General features: G+C 49.8%; 1 protein-coding gene across 2 annotated transcripts in view; it reads right to left on the reverse strand.

Annotated features, from left to right (window-relative positions):
* NUAK1 (NUAK family kinase 1) overlaps positions 1–11,135 on the reverse strand; it is a 69,250-nt gene extending 58,115 nt beyond the window's left edge. Inside the window, exon 1 of one of the 2 annotated variants that reach the window (XM_029206513.1) lies at positions 10,649–11,135. In XM_029206513.1, coding sequence (XP_029062346.1) covers positions 10,649–10,903 — 255 coding nt within the window. In that variant the 5' untranslated portion in view covers positions 10,904–11,135. The remainder of the gene's footprint in view (positions 1–10,648) is intronic. The other variant, XM_029206514.1, reaches the window with a different exon arrangement.
* Between the last annotated feature and the right edge of the window lie 8,745 nt (positions 11,136–19,880).

Below are 19,880 nucleotides of genomic sequence, written 5' to 3' on the forward strand. Positions count from 1 at the left end.
GTGGGTGAAGGACCAAAGCAGGAAGCTGCAGAAGCCTCCAAGGATCCGCGCCCATGAGAGGCCATGGAGCCCAATGATTACAACCTTGACCCTGAAGTCAGACAGCCCAGCCCTAGATCCCAGCTCTGTGACTTTGGGCAAGTCTTGTGACCTCTCTAAGCCTCTCCTTCCTGGTCTGCAAAATGAATGTACTAATAATACAGGCTCAAAGGAGAGGTAGCATGTAAAGTAGTTAGAACAGTGCCTGGCTCACACCCGCCACTCAATGAATGTTTCCTGCTATTACAACCGTTAGGGAAAGGATCCTCCTTCCGCTCTGGACCTTCCTACACATTCAAGAAGGTGGATACGACTCAGTGGAGATTTCCACTTCATTCCTCCCCTCTCCAGGATTTCTGCCATGAGCTGCCTGCACACCCACTCACACACTGGTTCCTTCCCCGAGCATTCCATTTGATTCTGCCTGGGAAACAGATATCAATTAACCACAAGGAAGATGCAAAGCGGGGTTCTCCCTGGAGCAGGTGCATCACTGCCCTGCCTTTCCACCCAAATACATTCACGTGCTGGGCTCTGAGCTCACCAGATCAACCCGAGTATCAGCCTCTTCCCTCCCACGGCTTCTGCTAGTTGGAGAAATAATTCACTTTCTGATCTACTGAGAGCTAGACAAGGTAGTAGCGTTACATCAAGGACCGCCGAGAGCTTCTCAAAGTTTGCTGTCTTCTCTTATAATTGATACTGAGAAAATCATGGCTGCATAATGAATGTACTTGATGTAAAGGGATGAAATTCTAAGAGACTAAAGCACACACAAAAGAAATACAATAGGGAATCAGTGTCCTTAAATGGGCCAGCAAGGAGGGGTAAGCGCTGACCACAAAGGCTGGAGATCTAGAAATGACAAGGGGCAGCTGCACGTTCTAAAACCAAGAGGTGGCTGAGCTCCTTTGGGGCAGAGGCTGTTCCCTGTTGCCGTTGCCCAGCCCCACCCCACCACCTCCCTGGTGCCCACACAGGGCCTGGCACGGCGGTGGAGCTCAGCAAGTATTTGAATAAATGTGTTTAAACGTGCAACCTGGGAGAGGCAGAAGGAAAAATGACAGCTATTTCTACTCCTCCTTGGAAGCCGTCTAGGGTCGTAGCCGAGAGCTCAGGCAGATGTGAATTTCATTCCTGCCATCATCCTCCGGTCACAGATAGCGTGTCCCTGGGCCTCAGCTCCCTCTGCAGTAAAATGGGGGTTGTGAGAGCATCTCTCTCACTGGGACGGGGGGTGTCTAAGAACGACCGGGAAGTCAGTGAGATGATGCAGGTAACACACTCACCCCAAGGCCTGGTGAATATAAAGCGCTCCACAGAGGTGAGCTTGATAGAGTGATTTCATCTTTAAGGATGAAAGACTAGTAAACACACCGGTCAATTCTTCCTTTTAAGTGAGGATGCCAAAAACATGCCTTCCACTGGGGAGAGGGCCCCTCCTTAGTCTTCTCCTCCTGCCCGGAGTCTTGCCTCCACCCACCTGTCCCCGGGTAGAAGGAGCTCCCTGGATGCTGAACGCCCCCCCCCCCCCCCACACACACCGTCGATGCTAAAAGCACTGGGAGACCCAAATGCACAATGGAGAGCAGAGGCAGCCACAGGCCTCCAGCCTCACTGGGACCAAAAGCAAAGCCCCCTAAACTTGAAGTAGCTAAGGAATGAGTGAAGATCCCTCCAAGCAACCCAGCAGGATATGAGTTTGCCTTCCTCTGAATCCCAAATAATAACAGCTAATTTTTATTGAGAACTGGCTACATGTTGGGCACAGTTCTCGGCACTGTCCCTGACAACCCAGGAGGCAGGGTCTATTATCATCCCACTTTATAGATGAGAAAACTGATTCGCTTCTTTGAAAATGAGAACGGTCTAACTAACTTAGAGCCTAGGCCAGAACTCACTTCACAGACATGCTTATAAAGCAATGTCTGCCTTGAGCTGAATGGAAATGCGGACTCTCCTTACACTTGACAAAGCCTGCACCTAACAATCTGAAAAAGGTTTTGGGAGCTGAAGATACCTCCCCTTCCCGCAACAAGACCTCCTGCCAAAAACCAGGCAGTAGGAAATGAAGTCTACATTTCACCAGTTGCATTCAGCGAATCCCAGGATTCTCTTCCTATGCGCCGGCAGGGACCTTGGAGAGCATTTTGTCTTGGCCCCTAGATTTACGGGTGAAGAAAGGGGCTTCAACACCTGGGCGCCTACTCTGTGATGTCCTGTGTCCAGGCTGCCCAAGGTACAAAGACAGCTGAGACCCCATCCTGCCTTTCCCAAGAGGGCTCCTTCCAAGGATAACATTCTCTGTGGGCCACACACTTTTCTAAGAACTTGACGTACAACTCATTTATCCTCACAACCACTCCCATTTCACAGAGGAAGAAACCGAGTCCGGCTGACCATCTCAAATTTACACAGGAGGTTGGAGCAGGGTCTCAAACCCAGGCGCTCAGAACCAGCCCACACTCCCTTTGGAGTCCTGGATTGGATCGTCCACTTCCCTTCCACCTTCCTGTGAGTGTCATTGGCAGCTGGGGTGAATCACACACGAGCTGAGCCCAACTCACAATGAAATGACAACAGCCAGCAAGGATTCCTTCCAACCTGCACCCATCAACTGCTTGTGCGGCTTTCGAGCCACGTGAGCTACGCGGAGCATGACACCAGCGAGAGGGAACCGGGGACTTAAGGAAACACTGACAACGCAGCAGCTCCCTCTTTTTAAACTCCCTTTGGCCACAGCGTTGCAAGTTGCGCCCTGAGCCATGTGGACACCGCCCTTCCCCTCCCCTTCCAGGGACGGAGGGAACCTACCACAGCAGCCTCTTAGCACCCTCCCACTGGAAATATCCAGCTGCCTCTCAATACCTCTAATGAAAGTAAGCGAAGTGGCATTCTTTTCTCGAGGTTAAAAGGCAAATCGCGATGGTGTTTTTTCCAGACATACATTAAACTCCGCACTCCAGCCGGTTTACAATTCCTTAAGTACTTGATTTACAGCCCAGGGAGAAAATGTTTTGAAAATCTTGCAAATGCATTTCGTGTCTCCAGCTTGCCTGCTCTGCAGAGCTGATCACCAGGGATTCTCAGATGGGGGGCGGGCGACTCCCGGAAGTGTGGGAGTGACCCAAGGAGGCCACAGAGCTCCAAAGAACCACGGGGAGCAGCCGCCAGGGGTGGGAACCGGCTTCCCTCCTCCTCCCTCCAGCCGTTCAGAGCCACAATGGAGACGCACCTGGCCGCGCTGGGCCCTCCACCGCGGTCCACCTGGTGGTAAGGAGAGGGGTGACCCAGAGCAGGGTCACCCAAGGGCCCTTCCCCACCTTCTCAGGACTGCTGGTGCACTCTCGATGCAGCTGTTCATTCGTGCATTCATTCATCCATTCATTCATTCTTACTGAACACCTACTGTATGCCTGGCACCCGGCTACAGGCCAGGATGCTGTGGTCAGACAGTGACCCTGCTTCCCTTCTAAAGGGGGAGGAAGGGGAAGCTGTATACAGACAAAGCATCAAACCCACAAGCTCTGAAGGAAACCGACACAGGGCCAAGACAGGAGGACAAGGGAGTGAGAGTTTGGACAGCCAGTCAGGACCTGAAGGATGTGGCAGATTCAGAGTTTAAGTCCTCAGCAACCCATGGGAGGGTTTAAAGCAGGGACAGCCACGACCTGGTATAAGAAGGCCACCAGGTGCTCGACGCTAGTACTTCTCAACAAAGTAGTAATACCGGCTCTGGTTTTCAAGATACTATGCACAGGATCTGCGTTGCAAGCTTCCAAATCCTACTTCTCATGGCAATCGCACTTGGTCGGATATTGGTCGCCACATTTTCAAGATGAGAAAACAAAAGCTCAGAGGAAACGTGCGGCTTGCCCAGGATCCTCCAGCTGCCGAGCCGCAGGGAGGCAAAGGAACCCAAGTCTGCCTGATTGTACAGCCATGATTTCTTTCTCCTCATTTATATACTCCCTTGCATCATTCTCAGACTCCTCCAGATGCGTTCATGACACGCCCCAACTAAGTTCTCGGGACCTCGATGGCAGGTCATATTCTGCTCTGAAACTTCCCACTGTCCTGGGCACTTTAGGAAGCCCTCATGAAATACACCCGGTTTACTGCCAGATTGAAAGGAAAAGGGGTACCAACCCCAGCGGAGGATGTGTGCTCATCACGGGGAATCTTCAGCCCAGCCCCGGTTTAACATGCAGTTAACAGCTTACCGGAGAGCCTCGCCGTGAAGTCAACATCTGGCTGCTTCTGGACCATTTCCAGAGAATTTTATCAATACAGCCAGACTCCACTCACGGTGGGTCATCTGGCCCAGCCCCTCCTGTGCCGGGGCCTGGGATCTTCTCATTCCTGCGCTGTACAGTGGCGGCTGGGCCAGCGGAATGATAAATGCGTTCTGCTTTAAAGCAGATACTTCACAAATCATAACTTACAGATGCTCCAGGACTTTCATGTGGGAAAGACAAATGAGACTTAGGCTGTCTGACTCCAGAGCCACTGAGGACAGGAAGCCACAGCCAGGAAGGCTCTCTCCCCCCTAACAAGCGCATGAGCAAATGTGACAGAAAGAGAATTCGTGCAGGGAAGGGTCTGCCTGGCTTTGCAGACTCTGCTACGTAACCCGCCATTCATTTCCAGCCATTGTCTTTCCTTGCCCACAAATCGGAAAGCTGCTTGAGGTCGGGGGTGGTGACCTCCAGCCTCCACACCTCCTAAAACAGTCCCTCGCTCACTGTACTCGCTGTATTCCCTTCTGTGCCACCCTACAAGCCTGTGCGCAGGACCTACTATGTGCCTGGCACACTGCTAGGCACAGACAGTAGGTCCAAGATGGTTAGAAGGGGCTTCCCAGCAGCCAAGACACCTCAACTCAACCCTTATCTCCTGCGGCTTCCCAGGAGGAAGTGAGATCAGACCTCCTGGAGTGGGGTGGGTGCATTTCTGTCTGCAGGCCGGGAAGTAAACCAGCTGACCTCCCGAGGCCCCCTAGGGATTCCAGAACCTGAGGCTGCTGAAGGCACAAAGAACAAAGTGTGTGCCCAGGAGGAGAGCTCTCTGACCTGCTTCATGAAAACAGATCCGTGGCCCAACAAGCAGAGGTCTCTCTCCCCCAGCACCGTGCTGAGCCTTATCTTCTCACAGCTCAACCCTGCGAAAACCTCCAGGCTGGCTCCCTGCTCCAAGCCGGCACACCAGACCCATGGGCTCGGAGCGCCCGCTGCGATCAGCGCCCAGCTCAGCCCATCTAGAGGAAGGGAGCTGGCCAAGGTCTCTGCATTCACGCTGCCTGGGTCCAGACCCTGGCTCTGCTGCTGCGTGTGACCCTGGCAATTAGCGAACCCTTCTGTGACTCCGTCTCTTCATCTGGGAAATGAGACAATTGCAGGATTGTCACGAGAATTAAATTAGTTAAATGGACCTGGCACGTTAGAAGCGCTCAAGAAGAATTAGCCGCTATTAGTACCATTATTATTATTAAATGGTATTATTATTCCCCCCATCCCATATCACCAACCTTGCCTCCCACTATGTCCCAGCATACACCCTGCATTCCAAGAGATCTAGCCTGCTCACCCTGGAATCTGCCCTCTGCCCGAAAGCTTCCATATTTCAGTCTTCGGAAACCCAAATCAAGGGTCATCTTCAACAGCCCTTGCCCTCCCTAATCCTACAGTACGCCCTCTCTCTATACCCTTCCTGAACAACAAGAAACCCCCCCCAGAAGAAGAACCTCCCCATGGCTAATCTTCTGGCACATGAGTGAAACACCGCACCCAAATCCAGAGGTCACCTGCTGTGCATCAAAAAGAAGGTTTTCCATTTCACCAGCAGCAATGGGTCTCAACATAGATAAACCTGTCTGACACTGCCTAGCTATCTGATCCTGGGCAAGTTACTTAACCTCCCCAAGCACTGCTTTCCCCACTGGTTAAATGGGTCTAACAAGAGTGCGCACCTCTTAGGATCGTGGTGACGATCAGAAAATGTCTGCAAAGCACTTAGCACAGCGTGACACACCACAAACTCTCAAAAGTATCCGCTGGTAGTAATAACAGCGGCAGCAGCAGCAATACAGGAGGGGGTGTTCCTGTCTAGCACGGAACTCAATTTAATGAACTGATCTTCGATGAGCTATATTCCAACTTGAAAATCTCCAGAAGTAATCAATTCCTGCATAGAAGAGGTACCCATGGCCTAGCAACTGCTCACTCTGTCTCTTCCACCAGACTGTAAGTTCCTCGGGTCTTATCCATGTGTATGTCCCAGAATTTAACATGGTGAGAAGCATATGGCAGATGGTAATAAATCTTTGTTGAACTGAGCAGAATTAGTTCAATAGTTGTAAGTACATTTCATCTTTGCTACTAGATTATAAGCTCTTTAAGAGTGAGGCTCGTGTCTTGCTCCAGTAAAGATTTATTAAATGAGTGATGGAAAAATACCAAACTAAGAATCAGGTTTCTTAGACCCAGCCCAGTCACTCACCAGCTGTGCAACCTCAGAAAAGTCACTTAACAATTCTGTGCCTTATTTTTCCCACCTCAAGGATGAGAAGTTTGGACCACGTGTCTGCCAAAGTCCCTTACTCCCTGAAACTGGGTTTGGGCCTTAGCTGCAACATGGCACCTCAGCCACCATGCGTATGACAGCCACGCCAGGCCAGCTTACTAATTTGCATCCCCGATCTGCAATTTTCCAGCACCAGGCTATCAATAACTTTGGACCAGTGCTTAAAACACCCGTTTTTAGTCAAATCAGTTCCTTTGCTGGGCAAGGATGCCCCATCACCTATGCACCATAGCAAACTGGGGGCACGATTTGCCCGCCAGCCCTGCCACTCCCATGCCAGACCCCTCCCGGAGACCTGCTTCCTGCTCACACCACGTCACATACTGCTGCTCACAGGAGCTAACCTGGTGCAGAGGGAGAGTTGAACATAGCCCTTGACGGTGAGATGATCGCATAACACCTCTCCCCAAAACCTTGTTTGTTTTTGCCCTTGAATTTTTTGGCAATGCTCTGTGCAGCCTGAGGGTCCAGGGAGTTTGGCTCAAAGAAAATGCCATGTTATAACATTGGGGCTCACTACACAGCCCTGCCTGAAACTGTATCAAAACGAAAGTTGTGCAATAAACAAAGCCCAAATTCAAGGCCTTAGCAATGTGTTCAGATCCTATCAGAATCTGGCTGACTGTCGTGGCTTCCTATGGGTGCACTTCCCTAATTAACCTGAAAAGTTGATGATTTCGCCTTCCTCCCTCTGAGTGAGTTAACTGTCCAATGCATCATGCCTCTCTGATGGTCTTAAAATCTAAATGAAAGTCCAAGTGATATGAGAAAAAACATCTTTTAAAAGAGGAAAGTAAATTTGCTAATTTCCCTTTTTGAGGTTTTCTATAGGTTATTTTATTCAATTCTCACAACTAGTCCATGAAGTTGGTACTATATTAGCCCATTTCACAGATGAGGAAGTGGAGGTTTCTGAAAGTTACATAGCTTGCCCAAAGTCACAAGGCTAATCAGGGATCAGTCAGGACTTGAATGTAAGCCAGGACTCTTAGCCCTTCTGCAAGAGTGCCTCCTTTGTGGGGCTTGTTAATCTCTGGAAGAAGCCACTTTGAGTCCTTTCTCGTGGACATGCTCGGGCAGCAGCAGCAAGACTACATTTGGGATGAAGAGGGGAAGATGCCTGGACCACGCGGAGGGCTGGACTAGCCAACTCCAAGTTCCAGACTCTGCAACTCTCTACGGAACTGCCTTTCACGGAGCGTTGATGCTGCGTGGTATTTTGCTTGATTCAGAAGGCCCTTGCAGACGTGCAATGAAAAGCCACAACATTCTTATTCTTAAACACTTCTCTGTCTCAGGGGGGCTGATTTCACAGCATCTCATGGAGCCTGACACCCAGCACCCGATTTCCGCCACTCGCATTGGCAAAGGAGCTGAAAGTCACAGCTCCTCTTGGGAAGTGCTCTGAAGGGCGTGGGTACAAACGAAAATAAAACATCACTTCACAGTTCTACCCAAAGGCCTAAAAGGTAGAAATGAGACAGCGTGCTCTGAATTCTCCTAAACCGCACCCCAAAAGCGAATTGTGGATGTTTAGTGCATCCTTAGAACCAGAAGAAAACTCCAAGTTCACACTTCAGATGAAAATTCCTTGCTGCTCTTGACAGCTTCTGAGTCACCAAGCACTGTACAGGCAAGAACAACTTGCTGACCAATTTTTTTGATGTTTGTTTTATTTTCTGTCCAGTCAGGCACAGGGAATTTTCCACCTGACAATTCCTGTTTCTCACTTAAGTTCTGACACCATCTGTGAGCAGTGTGCCCAGCAGGGGAAGGACTTGAGGCCAAGGAAGCCTTCCCTTCACCCAGCCTCGGTTTTCCCATCTGCTTAATGCAGGGTTTTCACCAGATGATTTTGCTAACATCCTAAGTTTATCTACCAAGTAGAAAGCAGTCTGGGGATTGCCAGTTTCTGGATGTGGATATGCTACCAGATTCAAAATCTTTGCATAATTTTTGAGTAAAACATGAGATGGAGCTGAAATGAATAGCACAATGGGAAACTGAACTAGGACTGGACAATACCAGAGCAGGACTCAAATCTTGCGGCTGTGAAATGAGCCTCTTCCGTTCTCAGGGCGCCCCCTAGTGGCCACTCGACTAAATCCCGACGGAATGTTCAGAGTTTCTGCAAATAAAGGGAAAGACACCCACCAAAAGAGAAAGGCAGGCTCCCGTCTACTGATGCAATCCCTTTCACTCTACCCTAGTCCGTGGATCAGACAGCAAGACAAATACCTGAGGCCCCAGCGAAGCTCGGAAAGATGTCTGCCATAAGACAAGCTTTCACTCTTGCAGTTAGTAGCAGCTCCCCAGGTTTCTGGTATCTGTGTCCCCTCACAAATCCCAGACACACCCTCACCACTCAACCCCTCACAAGCTCACATCCTCAACCTGCAGCTCCAACTGCGTCTGGTTTTCATTACTCCGCTTTCCAACTTCCCAGCGCGATTCTTCAACAGCTATTAAGACAACATGAGCAAGGAGCTAGGCTTAGTTTTTGCTTATTCAACATCCAGCCTGGGGAATATCACCTCAGACGAAAAGCATGAATGAAGCGCACGTTTCTCAGCCTCCTCTTCCACAGACCTGCAAGTGTGCTCCTCAAAGGTCATCTTTACAACCATCTCCTCTTGAAATTTTTCAACCTACAAAAATGGCACCTGCCCTCTCAATGACTTGCTTGCTATGGAATTTGTTGAGAGGCGACAGCTTAAAAATACAAGGTACAATCTCTCAAATTTCCAATTAACCTATAACAGACTTTTTTAGGCTATAGGATAAAGCCGTATCAACCCAAAGAGTGAAGCCTAGAATGAGGGAGTTACCCAGGTAACCAAATATTTGAGAATTGGGGGGCTGAACTTTCTGACTGATGCCCCATTTTGTCCACAGAACTGTCCCTGCAAAGATGCAAAAGAAAAATACTGACATGAACCTACCACTTCATCCAACAGTCCATTTTGCTTTTTCCCTATGGTCATTTGTTAAGTTTATAATCAACCTGGGACCTGAAACAGCCCCCAAAAGTGTATACAAGGAGTCCCATAATTAGTTCCTGACTTTGGCCCCAAATCGATTAAAATCCATCTGATATGCTGCAAATCAAAGAACCATGTTAATATCCTGCCACACACCACACAAAATCTTTCTGCAACAGTCAGTCACTTTGAACCCAAACCTCCAGCCACAAGCAGTGTGGATTTCAAGGGCCCGTTCTGCAGAAAGGAAAATGACAACACACGGAGGTTGGGACAATGCAGAGACCCCAAGGCACTCGAGGCGCTACCTGGGGCTGTGTAAATGGTCTTGGGACCCTGGCAGGGTTTCAGCTGTCACAAAGAGTGGGGGTGGCTGGGGCAGACCCCTTAAGCAATGTAGTAGCCCTGCACCAGGGCCTGAAATGCAATTGAGTCTGCAACTCAACGTCCGTGTGGCTGTCCATGCCCTAGGCATTTCAGTCCTCCCAGAAGCCAGCAACAAACTGTCACAACCCTCAGGCATGCAGCAGCCTTTACTTTTGTCCCCTAACCTTCTCTCTTAAAAACAGGCAGGAGTGCGTCCTCCCTTGCAGTGACAGCAGCATCGCGGTAACGGGGAGTGGGAGGATGCAGGGGAGGGGGGTCTCATTCATCTACAGGACATGGGGCTTGGGGGAACAGCTCCGAGCTGAGTTTGTGGTTCTGTCTGGAGTTAAAGCAATAAGGCATTCCAGGGAATGAATGCGTGCCCGCGAGGGAGACCCCAAAGGTCCCGACGTTGCAAAGTGTTTGCAAATCATAAACACTACTTTGCTGATGGGATCAAAACCCCCAAAATATGCGCAGACAGGATGTAACAAGTGTTTCGGGAGAAAGACACGCCTGAGCCACGGGGAGCTGGGGGGAGAGTGAGGAATCTGTCTGGGGGTTCCCGGGAAGCCCCCTCTCGGACAAGAGACCCTCCTCTGCGCCCCAGACCCCGCCGCGCGCGCGCTGGGTCCCCAGCCGCGTCTAGCCCGAGCCCCCCGGGTTTCCCCCCAACTCACCACTCGGCCCGAAAACCTCTCGGTGGCCCTCTTGACTTTGCCATAGGTGCCTTTGCCCAGAGTCTCCTGCAGCTCGTAGCGGTGTTTCAAGTTGTGCTTGTGGTGATGCCGCTTCACCCCGTGCGGCTTCCTGGGCTCCGGAGCCGCCGCCGCGGGGGCTGCTGTCGCCCACGCCCCCGCCTCCGGGGGAGAGCCCGGAGCCCCCGGCCCCAAGTCCGGGCAGTCCCCGGCCGCGGGCGCAGCGGCCCCCTCCATGTCCGAACGCGGGGCGAGCCGGGCCGGAGAGGGCAGGACAGGGCACGGCGCTCGCGGTGTGTGGCTCCCCGCCGAGGGAAACCTGGGCGCGCTCAAGGTCGCCCCCGCAGCATTGGGTAGGCGGCCGGCTCCCGCCCGGGCTGCGGTTGGGTCACTGGCGGCGGCCGGGACCGCACATCTGGCGCCCCCGGCGCGCACGATCCGCGCACCGCCCACCAGCCGCGGCGAGCTGCGGCGCGTCGGGAGAGGTGGCGGCGGTGGCGGGGGAGGCGGTGGTGTTCGCAGGAGGGAGGGGAGAGGGGTGGCTCCGAGCGCAGGAGGGGGAGTGTTATGTGGGGCGCCGCGCCCCCGGACCCCTCCCCGGGAGGACGCGCAGACGGGGCGGGGGCGGAGGCGGCGAGCGCGGGCCGGCCCCGGGGGAGGGGGGCGAGGGGCGAGGGGCGGGGCGGCCGGGGCTTCCCCCACCTCCCGGGACCCAGGGCCACCCCGAGCTGGGAGGGGGACGGGTGCGTGTCGCGACTCGCCCTTTGTGCCGCGCCGCCTAGGCCGCGGCGGCGGCGGCCGGCGGGCTTTGTCCTCGCTCGGCCGGGACGGAGACAGGGGATTCCCAGCCCGGGCGACCCCTCCCCGGGCTCGCCCGCCGCAACTACCGCGGGCCCTCCGCCGCTTCCGCCGCCGCCACCTCCACAGCCTCCTCCGACTCCTGCTCCGGCCGCTCGGCCTCCCTTCCTGCTCGCGCCCTGGCGGCGGCGGCGGCTCGCCGAGCCCCGGGGCCGGGCAGGCGAGAGCGCTCGGAGCCGAGGGCCGCCGGGACCCTCTCGCGATCCGGCCGGGGGCGCCGCGGGCTCGGGCGCCCCTTCATTTTCTTTTGGGTGTCGCCGCGGCCGCCAGGCCGGAGACGGGGGAGAGGCTGGGGGAGGGAGCAGCGCGGGTGTTGGGTTACAGGCGGTGAGTCACGGCCACCCCGGCCCAGCCGCGGTGCGCACCCCCTCCGCCCCACCGGGGCTGGCCCCCCCTCCTCGCAGACCCCGCCGCGGCAGCGGAAGGGCTGCTCGCCCCGGGCAGCTGCGCGCCCCCGAAAACCCCAAGAGGGGCGCGCTGAGCCCGGCGCCGCGCCCTCCCCGAAGAAAGGCGGAGTCGGGGAGGGAGGGAGGCTAGGAGGCTGAATCTGGGGCCCGCCGCCGCACTGCCGCCCTCCGACACCATCTAGAGAGAGCAGGGCGACGGCTGACAGAGGAGGAGAGCTGGGTGCCCACCCTGCCCGCCAAGGCTGCCTTTGGAGGTGGGCAAACTAGGGGCCTCGAATGGAGCAGGGTTGGGGCCTGCTGAAGCCAGAGGTGACTTGCAGGCCTCTCGGCCCCTTGGGCCGTTAGAGTTTTCCTTTAACTGAAATGGCCAGATCCTGGACATGGTACCAGGCACTCTACCCACCCCCAAGCGAGGGTCAGGCAGGAAGGGCCTAGGTCTGCAGCCAGGCTGCCCCGTTCTTCTAAGAAGAAGCAAGGAAAAATAAAGAAGAAGGCAAAGGGAAAAGAAACCTTAGGAATTTTTTAAATAAATGGTTCAGTATACCAGACTAGGATGGGAAGAGTGAGGTATGAAGGGTGTCTGGTGCGTTCTGCAGATGGCTTGGTGGTTCTTACTTTTTCACCAGTGAGCTGGGCTCGCCCTTCCTCTGCAGCTCTCAGGTTCATCCCTTCTGCATTCCTGCTGCCTTCACTCCTGCCTGTCCTTTATCACCTTACCGAGGACTCCAGCAACAGCATGTCCTCCCCGCAAACCCCCTCCCTGCTGCCAGAGTCATGGCCTATAACACTGCAGTCATCATATCCTCTCTGTGCCACACTCCTGTGCTTGGTATTCTTCTCTGTCCAAAATTCTCTTCTACAGATGCTTGACATAAACCCCGCTGTCCCTTCTTGCCTTCCCCAGGAGCACACTGGTTATCGCTTAATACAAACACAAAGGCCATGTTTATTCAATTCCTATTCTGTCCTCCATGCTTGCAGGGCCTCTCTGCCCCCATCCTGCAACTATTCTGCTTTTGTATGAAGTCTGTAGACGTTGTGTATGTAGATTAAAAAGTCAGAGTGAGTAACATGCAGGTTGAGCCTGGCTTCCCAGTGGATAGGCTGTGTGACCTTGGTCAAATGACTCAACCTCTCAGAGCTTCAGTTTCTTCTTCTTAAAGTATAGATTAGTGGGTCTGTTTTACAGATAAACAGATCGTGTCTGTAGCGGTAATTAAAACTGTTAACCAAATATTTTCTGGGTCTTTCCCTTCCCAGGGACATGGTAAGAATCTACTACCCCATCCTCTTGAAATTAGATTTGGCCGTATGACTTGCATGGGCCAATGGAATGAGAGCAGTGATGTGCGTTGCTTTAGGTAGAAGCTTTTAAGGATCAATGGGCAAATGCCCATGTCTGGACAATTCTGCAAGTTCAGTCTTGGCAATCTTATCGTGACAACCATGAAGTACAGAGATAGAGCCTCCGTCATCCAGCCTGGGCCTCTGTAAAGATGGCAGAGCTGTCCCAGTTAACCTGCATTGGAAAAGTAGTGTGAGCAAATATTAAACACATGTTAAACCAGGGAGATATAGGGGTTATTTATTATAGCAGCGTAACGTTGCTTATTCTGGCTGATAGAGATGCTCCCAAGTGCCTGGGACTTAATCAGTATTTGTTGCATGAATAACACCTACCATGTACGGAACCTATTTTATGACAGGAAACCCTGTTTTTGGTTGAGGAAACCATATCAGAAAGGTTAAGTAATTTGCCTGGGATTACACAGTCTGTAAATAGCAGTGCCGGGATTTAAACACTACCTGTCCAGTTCCAAAGTGTATGTTGTTCTTCCACATATGCTGTGCTACCTCTCCTTAAATGGGAAGGATGGAAACAGTACAATGCCTGGCACACAGTCATGCCCAAGCACAGAGAGTTCCTCTCCAGACTGAATTCCTATAGCATTTATAATTTGAACCACACTTCAGCACAATGTTCTCATGCATTGTGCTCAAGTGTTTTCACATAGATAAAGCATTTCCTCCAACAAGATCCCAGGCTCCTTGGTTAAGAACTTGAGTTCTGGAGTCAGACTGCCTGGGTTCAAAGCCCTGTTCCACCACGCATAACTGAGCATCTTGGACAACTCTTTTCCTCCTCTGCCCCTCGGTTCTCTCATCTGCAAAATGTCAATGGTAATAACATAGGAGGTATTGGCAGGGGTAACAGTATGTCCCAGGGGGTTGGTGTGAGGATTAAGAGACATAATGTATACACTCAATAAGTCATGGCTATTAATATTATACTTATTTTTCGTCTTCTTAGGGCTCCTACTAGAATTCATGCAGTTACAAGCAGGTTGATCATACTGCCTGATTAGACTCTGATTTCTGGCTTCATTCTGGATATGGGACCAATGTTGTCACGTCAGCAGTTGGAAGCATGACATCCACACTGTCCTACAACTTATATTTACATAAGGCTCCCTACTTGTTCTTTACTACACTTTCTATTTTCAAAGCAATTTAAAAGAAAGAGTGTTTGCTCTCTTGAGAAATCTTTGTCCAGAAAACATAGTAATACCAGTTACGGTTTATCTACTGTCTGCCACGACCTTTATATGTATTACCTCTAATCATCATAAAACCGCAAGATGGGTGTTATGATCCCCACTTGGCTGTTAACACTGAGTCTCAAAGAGGTTAAGTTACCTGTGATCAGGCTTTGCTCTGACCCCCGTTCCAAGCTGCCTGACATCCCAGCTCATGTCAGTGAGTGCATATGCTTTGGTTGACACGAGTCTTCCATTTTTCTAGATGAGGTTTTGGAACGTTACCTAAGGTTGTTACATTTCTAGCTTATGTTGTCTGGTAGACGACCTACAATAAAAAGCAACCCAGGCAGACGCTTATTCTTCACAGTGGCGGATTTCTAGATGCCCGCCAAATATTCATGCTTCTTCCACAGCTGCTCCACTGGGGATATATTTCCCAGCCTCCTTTGCATCCCACTGTGGCCATATGACTGGTTATCTCTAGTGAGGTGTAAGCAAAAGTGATATGCATTACTTCTAGACCAGGGTGTTGAAAAATGGGTATACCTTCCCCACTTTGCCTAGCTGGAAGCAGAGGACTCCGAGGCCCCAGAAGATGATGGAGTCAGCAAATAAAAGAAGCCTGTGTCCCTGCATCACCTTGAAAAATAAAGTCACCCTCTGACTAGGATATTAGACTGGTGCATGAGTGAGAAGTAAACTTCTATTGTGTTAAGTCCCTGAAATTAGAGGGTTTCTTTGTTACAGCAGCTAGTACTACCCTAACTAATACATAGAGCTTATACTGTCTGTATTTACATCTAAAAAGCAAAATGGGAGATTATAACAACCCTCTGAACAGCTGGAACCCAAAATGCCACTTTTATGTTCTCTGTCCACTTGCTTATTATTTGGAGCAGGAGTTTTTCCTTTAATCTTTCCCAGGTTACAAGTATCTGTGATCAAACAAGAGTAGTATTGAATAGTCATAAAACTAGTAAGAAACAAATTTAGTCATTCAACAATATTTCTTTTTTTCTCACTACATACCAGGCATCTGGGGCTGAGAATGCACTGTAACGAGACAGGCCTAGTCTCATCTTCCTGAAGTTTCTAGTCTGTGGGTAATAAACACAATTTACAACATTCAACTGACCTCCAGCCACCAAACTTCTTGGGAGAGCCCAGGCTATTTGAATGTGGAATATATACTTAAAATAAAAACTAAAATTTCCTCAAAAATCGAAACAGAAGCTGTGTTTCTCTCTAAGCTAAGTAGCTAGAGAAACAGTAAAAACGGTGGTTAAGAGCATAGGCTCCAGAATCAGAACCAGCTGAGTTCAAATCCTGGCTCTACCACTTTCAAACTGTGTGATCTTGGGCAACTTCTTTGTTTCTCAGTTTCCCCATCTTTAAAATGGGACACTAATAATACTTAGCTCAAAGGGTTTCTGTTGAGGATTGATTGAGTTAATGCAAAAAAAAAAAAAGGCACTAAGAACAACACAAGATGACACGAGATAGCGTCCAATAAATGTTGGCTGTTATTATTTTTTGCCATCTTCCCACTGGTATTACATTATGTGTATAAAAGGATACAAGGGAAGACCTTTTCAGGGGGGCTGACAGATGACACCAGGAAACAGAATTTTCAATAAAATCCATTGATATTACAAGGATTCAACTGAAATAACCCAGACTGAGATCCTACTTTCCATTCTCCTCATCTCTTTGGTGACTGAGGGGACAAAAGGGTCCTGTTGGGAAAAGCATCACTTTGGGTATCCACCGGAGTATGGGGACAACCAACGGGACAAGTGACAGGGCTCCTGGCCCCTACGGTACCCAGAGGTGGTACTGTGGGCAGGTACCTTCGCCTCTCTGTGGAATCCTGTCATCAGGCGAGATGCCCCTCGGGGCTGACAATTTGCGATCCCTTTTGGAGATTTCAGTTTTACATTCCCGGCACATTCCTTCTTTTCCTCCCTTCTTCATGCACGTGTGAAGAGAATGGGGCAAGTGGACGATTGGCAGCAGCTCCATTTGCTTTGTTTTCTCTGTCCTAAACTTTATACTGAAAAATAAGATACCGGCTTCCTGTGGGAATACAACAGCGGGGATTCGTTGGAAGGTTCTGTTATCGAGAAAAGAAACTGAAATGTGATAAATTCCCCATCAACAGGGAAAACGCTGGCAGGACTCCAGCAGGAGCAAACAATACCATACCACCCTGGAAAGAGTGGCTGCCAGAAAGTCAAGAGAGTACACGTGTCACATGCAGGGATGCACTGGGGTCATGTGGGAAGAACTCTAACTGGCCGCAGTGGAAGAGCCTTTGGGTTTCCTTGAGGTTACATGGGGCGTTCGGGGCAGGTTGGGGAGATACAAAGAATTCTCTACGTTTCGCTCCCTGCATGGGCCAGTGCACTCAGTCACGTGAGCTAAGTGCTTACGATGGGCTCACCGTGATTCTAGGTACTCGGGATACAGAAGTGAACAAAAACAAAGCCCCTGCCTTCGTTTGGTTTATAGATAGACGAATAAATGTATTACGTGTCCGGTAACGGTAAGGGCTAGCAAGAAGAATAAAGCAAGGTAAGGAGGTAGAGCAGTAAGGAAAAGGTTTTCTGATAAGGGGACATTTGAGCAGAGGCTCCAAGGAAGAGAGAGAATATACCATCTGGGTCTCTGGGGAACGATATGGATATCAGGGGGAAGACCCTCCCAGCCATAGGGTCTAGTAAGTGCCTTGAGGCAGGAATATCCTTGGCCTGTTGATGGAACGGTGCGGCGGTCACTGCGAGTAGAGTGGAATAGGAGTTGAGGCCCGAGAGTTAACAGAGGACCCAATCCTCTAGGGCTTTGTGGAGTGGTGGGAGGACTTTGGCTTTTATTCTTTTATTTTATTCAGGCAGGAAGCCATTGACCAATCTGATGACAGCAGTGACATAATCAGATTTGGGTTTGAAAAGTCTCCCTGCAACCACTGTACTGAAAATAGGCTTGAGGAGGGAAGGAAGTGATTTGGAGAGGCACAGGGGAGGTGACTCTGACAGGGGCTAAGGAGAGGCACCCACAAGAACTACAAAGCAAGGACTATAGCTCTTTAGGCAGTCTCCTTTCTGCCATCCTTCCCCCACCTGGTCACCATATGACGTTCCTAAAACAAACGTCTATCTGACCCTGTATCTACCTCTTCTACTGATCTCCTATGGCCTTCAGGGCAAAGTCCAAATTCCTTGGCCTAACATACAGGGCAGCTTGACAGGGTAATGAGAGCATCAGCATTAGCATCAGAAAGACCCAGATCAGAACCCTGGTCCTACCTATCACCAGCTGTGTGACTTTGCCCAAGGCACTCGACCTCTCTGACCTTGGTTTCTTCTCCTTCCTCCCTGTCCTGTATATTATGACCTTCATGTCTCTGAAAGCAGAGACTTTGTCTTGTTCCCTCTGTATATTCAGCATCTAGAACAATGACTAGCACATAGTAGGTACTCAACAAGTTTGTGTGGAGTCAACGAATGAGCTAATATAGGCTAATACAGGAGAAAGCATCTGGCATAGTGGCTGGCACGCGGGGGAACAGCCACGTGTCTTTCTCTTCCTGAGCAATGCCGGCTTCTCTTTCCCTGCAAGGTCTGACCCTAACGACCCTCTCCTGATTCATAACCACACCACCTCCTTCCACCAAGCGCCCATCGTTTCTGGGGTACTTCTCTCCACCTTCATACATGCTGCACCCAATGCCTGGGACACCCCCCTTCCTGTCCTCCAGATGACAAACTCCTACTCACCTCGGACACCTAGCTTAAGATATCAGTCTGCCTCTGATCCTGTGCTAATCAGAACTGAAGGCTCTCGCTCCAGAACACTCAGTTCCTGAGTCTATTACAGCGCTTACCTCATGGTAGTACAGTTATTCGATTATGTGCCCAGCTCTGCCCAGTTGCCTGAGAGCTCCAGGGTAGTCAGGTCTAGAACAGCACCGTCCAATAGAAATATAATGTGAGCCATGTATAGCATTTAAACTTTTCTAGCAGCCACATTAAAAATGAGTTAAAAAGAAAAAGAAGAGAAATTAATTTTAATCATATATTTTATTTAACCTAGTATGTTCAAAATATTATTTCAATATGCAATCAACATGTATTCAATATAAAAACTTATTGATGAGATATTTTACATTCTTCTTTTGCATAATTTACACCTACAGTAAATCTTAATTCAGAGCTAAGTTTGCAGTGGTTAAACTGAAATGTAACCCTAGCAAAAAAATAAAGCTGTATTTAACAGAAAAATATTTTCCACTACTCCAAGGTTTCATAATTTGAATTTTAGTTAATTGCATGAAATTAAAATTTTAGTTCCCCAGTCACACAGCCGTATTTCAAGCACTCAATAGCCACATGTGGCTAATAGCCATTGTATCCAGCAGTACAGAGCTCGATCTTATTCTTCGTTCTAATAGAAGTATAGATCTGCCTGATAATGTGTGCCATATAAACATCGGATGGGTGGATGGATGGATGGATGGATGGATGAATTTGACTACCTTTACTTCCTCCCTAGTTTACCTTCTTATTTCTTACTCTGGAAATGCATACCCCCAGAAAGAAAGAATGAACTTAAGAGAAAGTAAATCTGTAGAAGTCTTCCTTGGACTCCAATTTTTCAATTTGCCCCATTGGGCAAAGTTCAAAGGCATTAAAGTTATACTCTCTGACTCACTCCCACACAACTCATCAACCCAGCAGCACCTTCTACTGTTGCTCAGATGTAACCTTGCCAGTGGGGTCTTTCCTGATCATCCTGTTTAAAATCGCAGCCCACCCTCTTCTCCCCCACCCCACCACTGGTGCTACTTACCCCCTTTATTCTTCACCATTGCATTGACCAGTGTATAATATTACACAATCTACTTATTTGTTGTGTCTGTCTGGACAAAGCAGAGATTTTTATCTATATTACTTGCTCATGAATCCCCAGTACCTGGCATATAATAGGTGCTCAATAATTATTTGTGGAATGAATGAATGGATGGATGAATAATTTGAGTTCCACCTCTTTCATCTGCTAGCTCCATGACCCCGGTAAGTAATTAAAGATTAAACCTCAGTTCCCTCATCTGTAAAATGGGTATTATAGTAATAATTACCTTTTAGAGTTGTGCGATGTGATCCTGCGGGGTTAATGCTTACCTTATATGACTAAATAAGATGATGCCTATGAAGTGTTTAAGTATAATACCTACATAGGAATGTGGTAAGCACTGACAAACTGGGAGCTGCTATCTTACGGTTTAATTAATAATATTATTAAATTTATTCTATCAGCTATAACAACCATGTAAAGCAATTACAGTTTCCCAAGTAATTCTGTCCCAAACAAACAAACAAAAAAAGTTAGGTCAGGGAAAAATAGTCCTGG

Source organism: Monodon monoceros, unplaced genomic scaffold (assembly GCF_005190385.1).
Source record: "Monodon monoceros isolate NGI ecotype Baffin Bay Population unplaced genomic scaffold, NGI_Narwhal_1 Super_Scaffold_6, whole genome shotgun sequence".
Lineage (NCBI taxonomy): Eukaryota > Metazoa > Chordata > Mammalia > Artiodactyla > Monodontidae > Monodon > Monodon monoceros.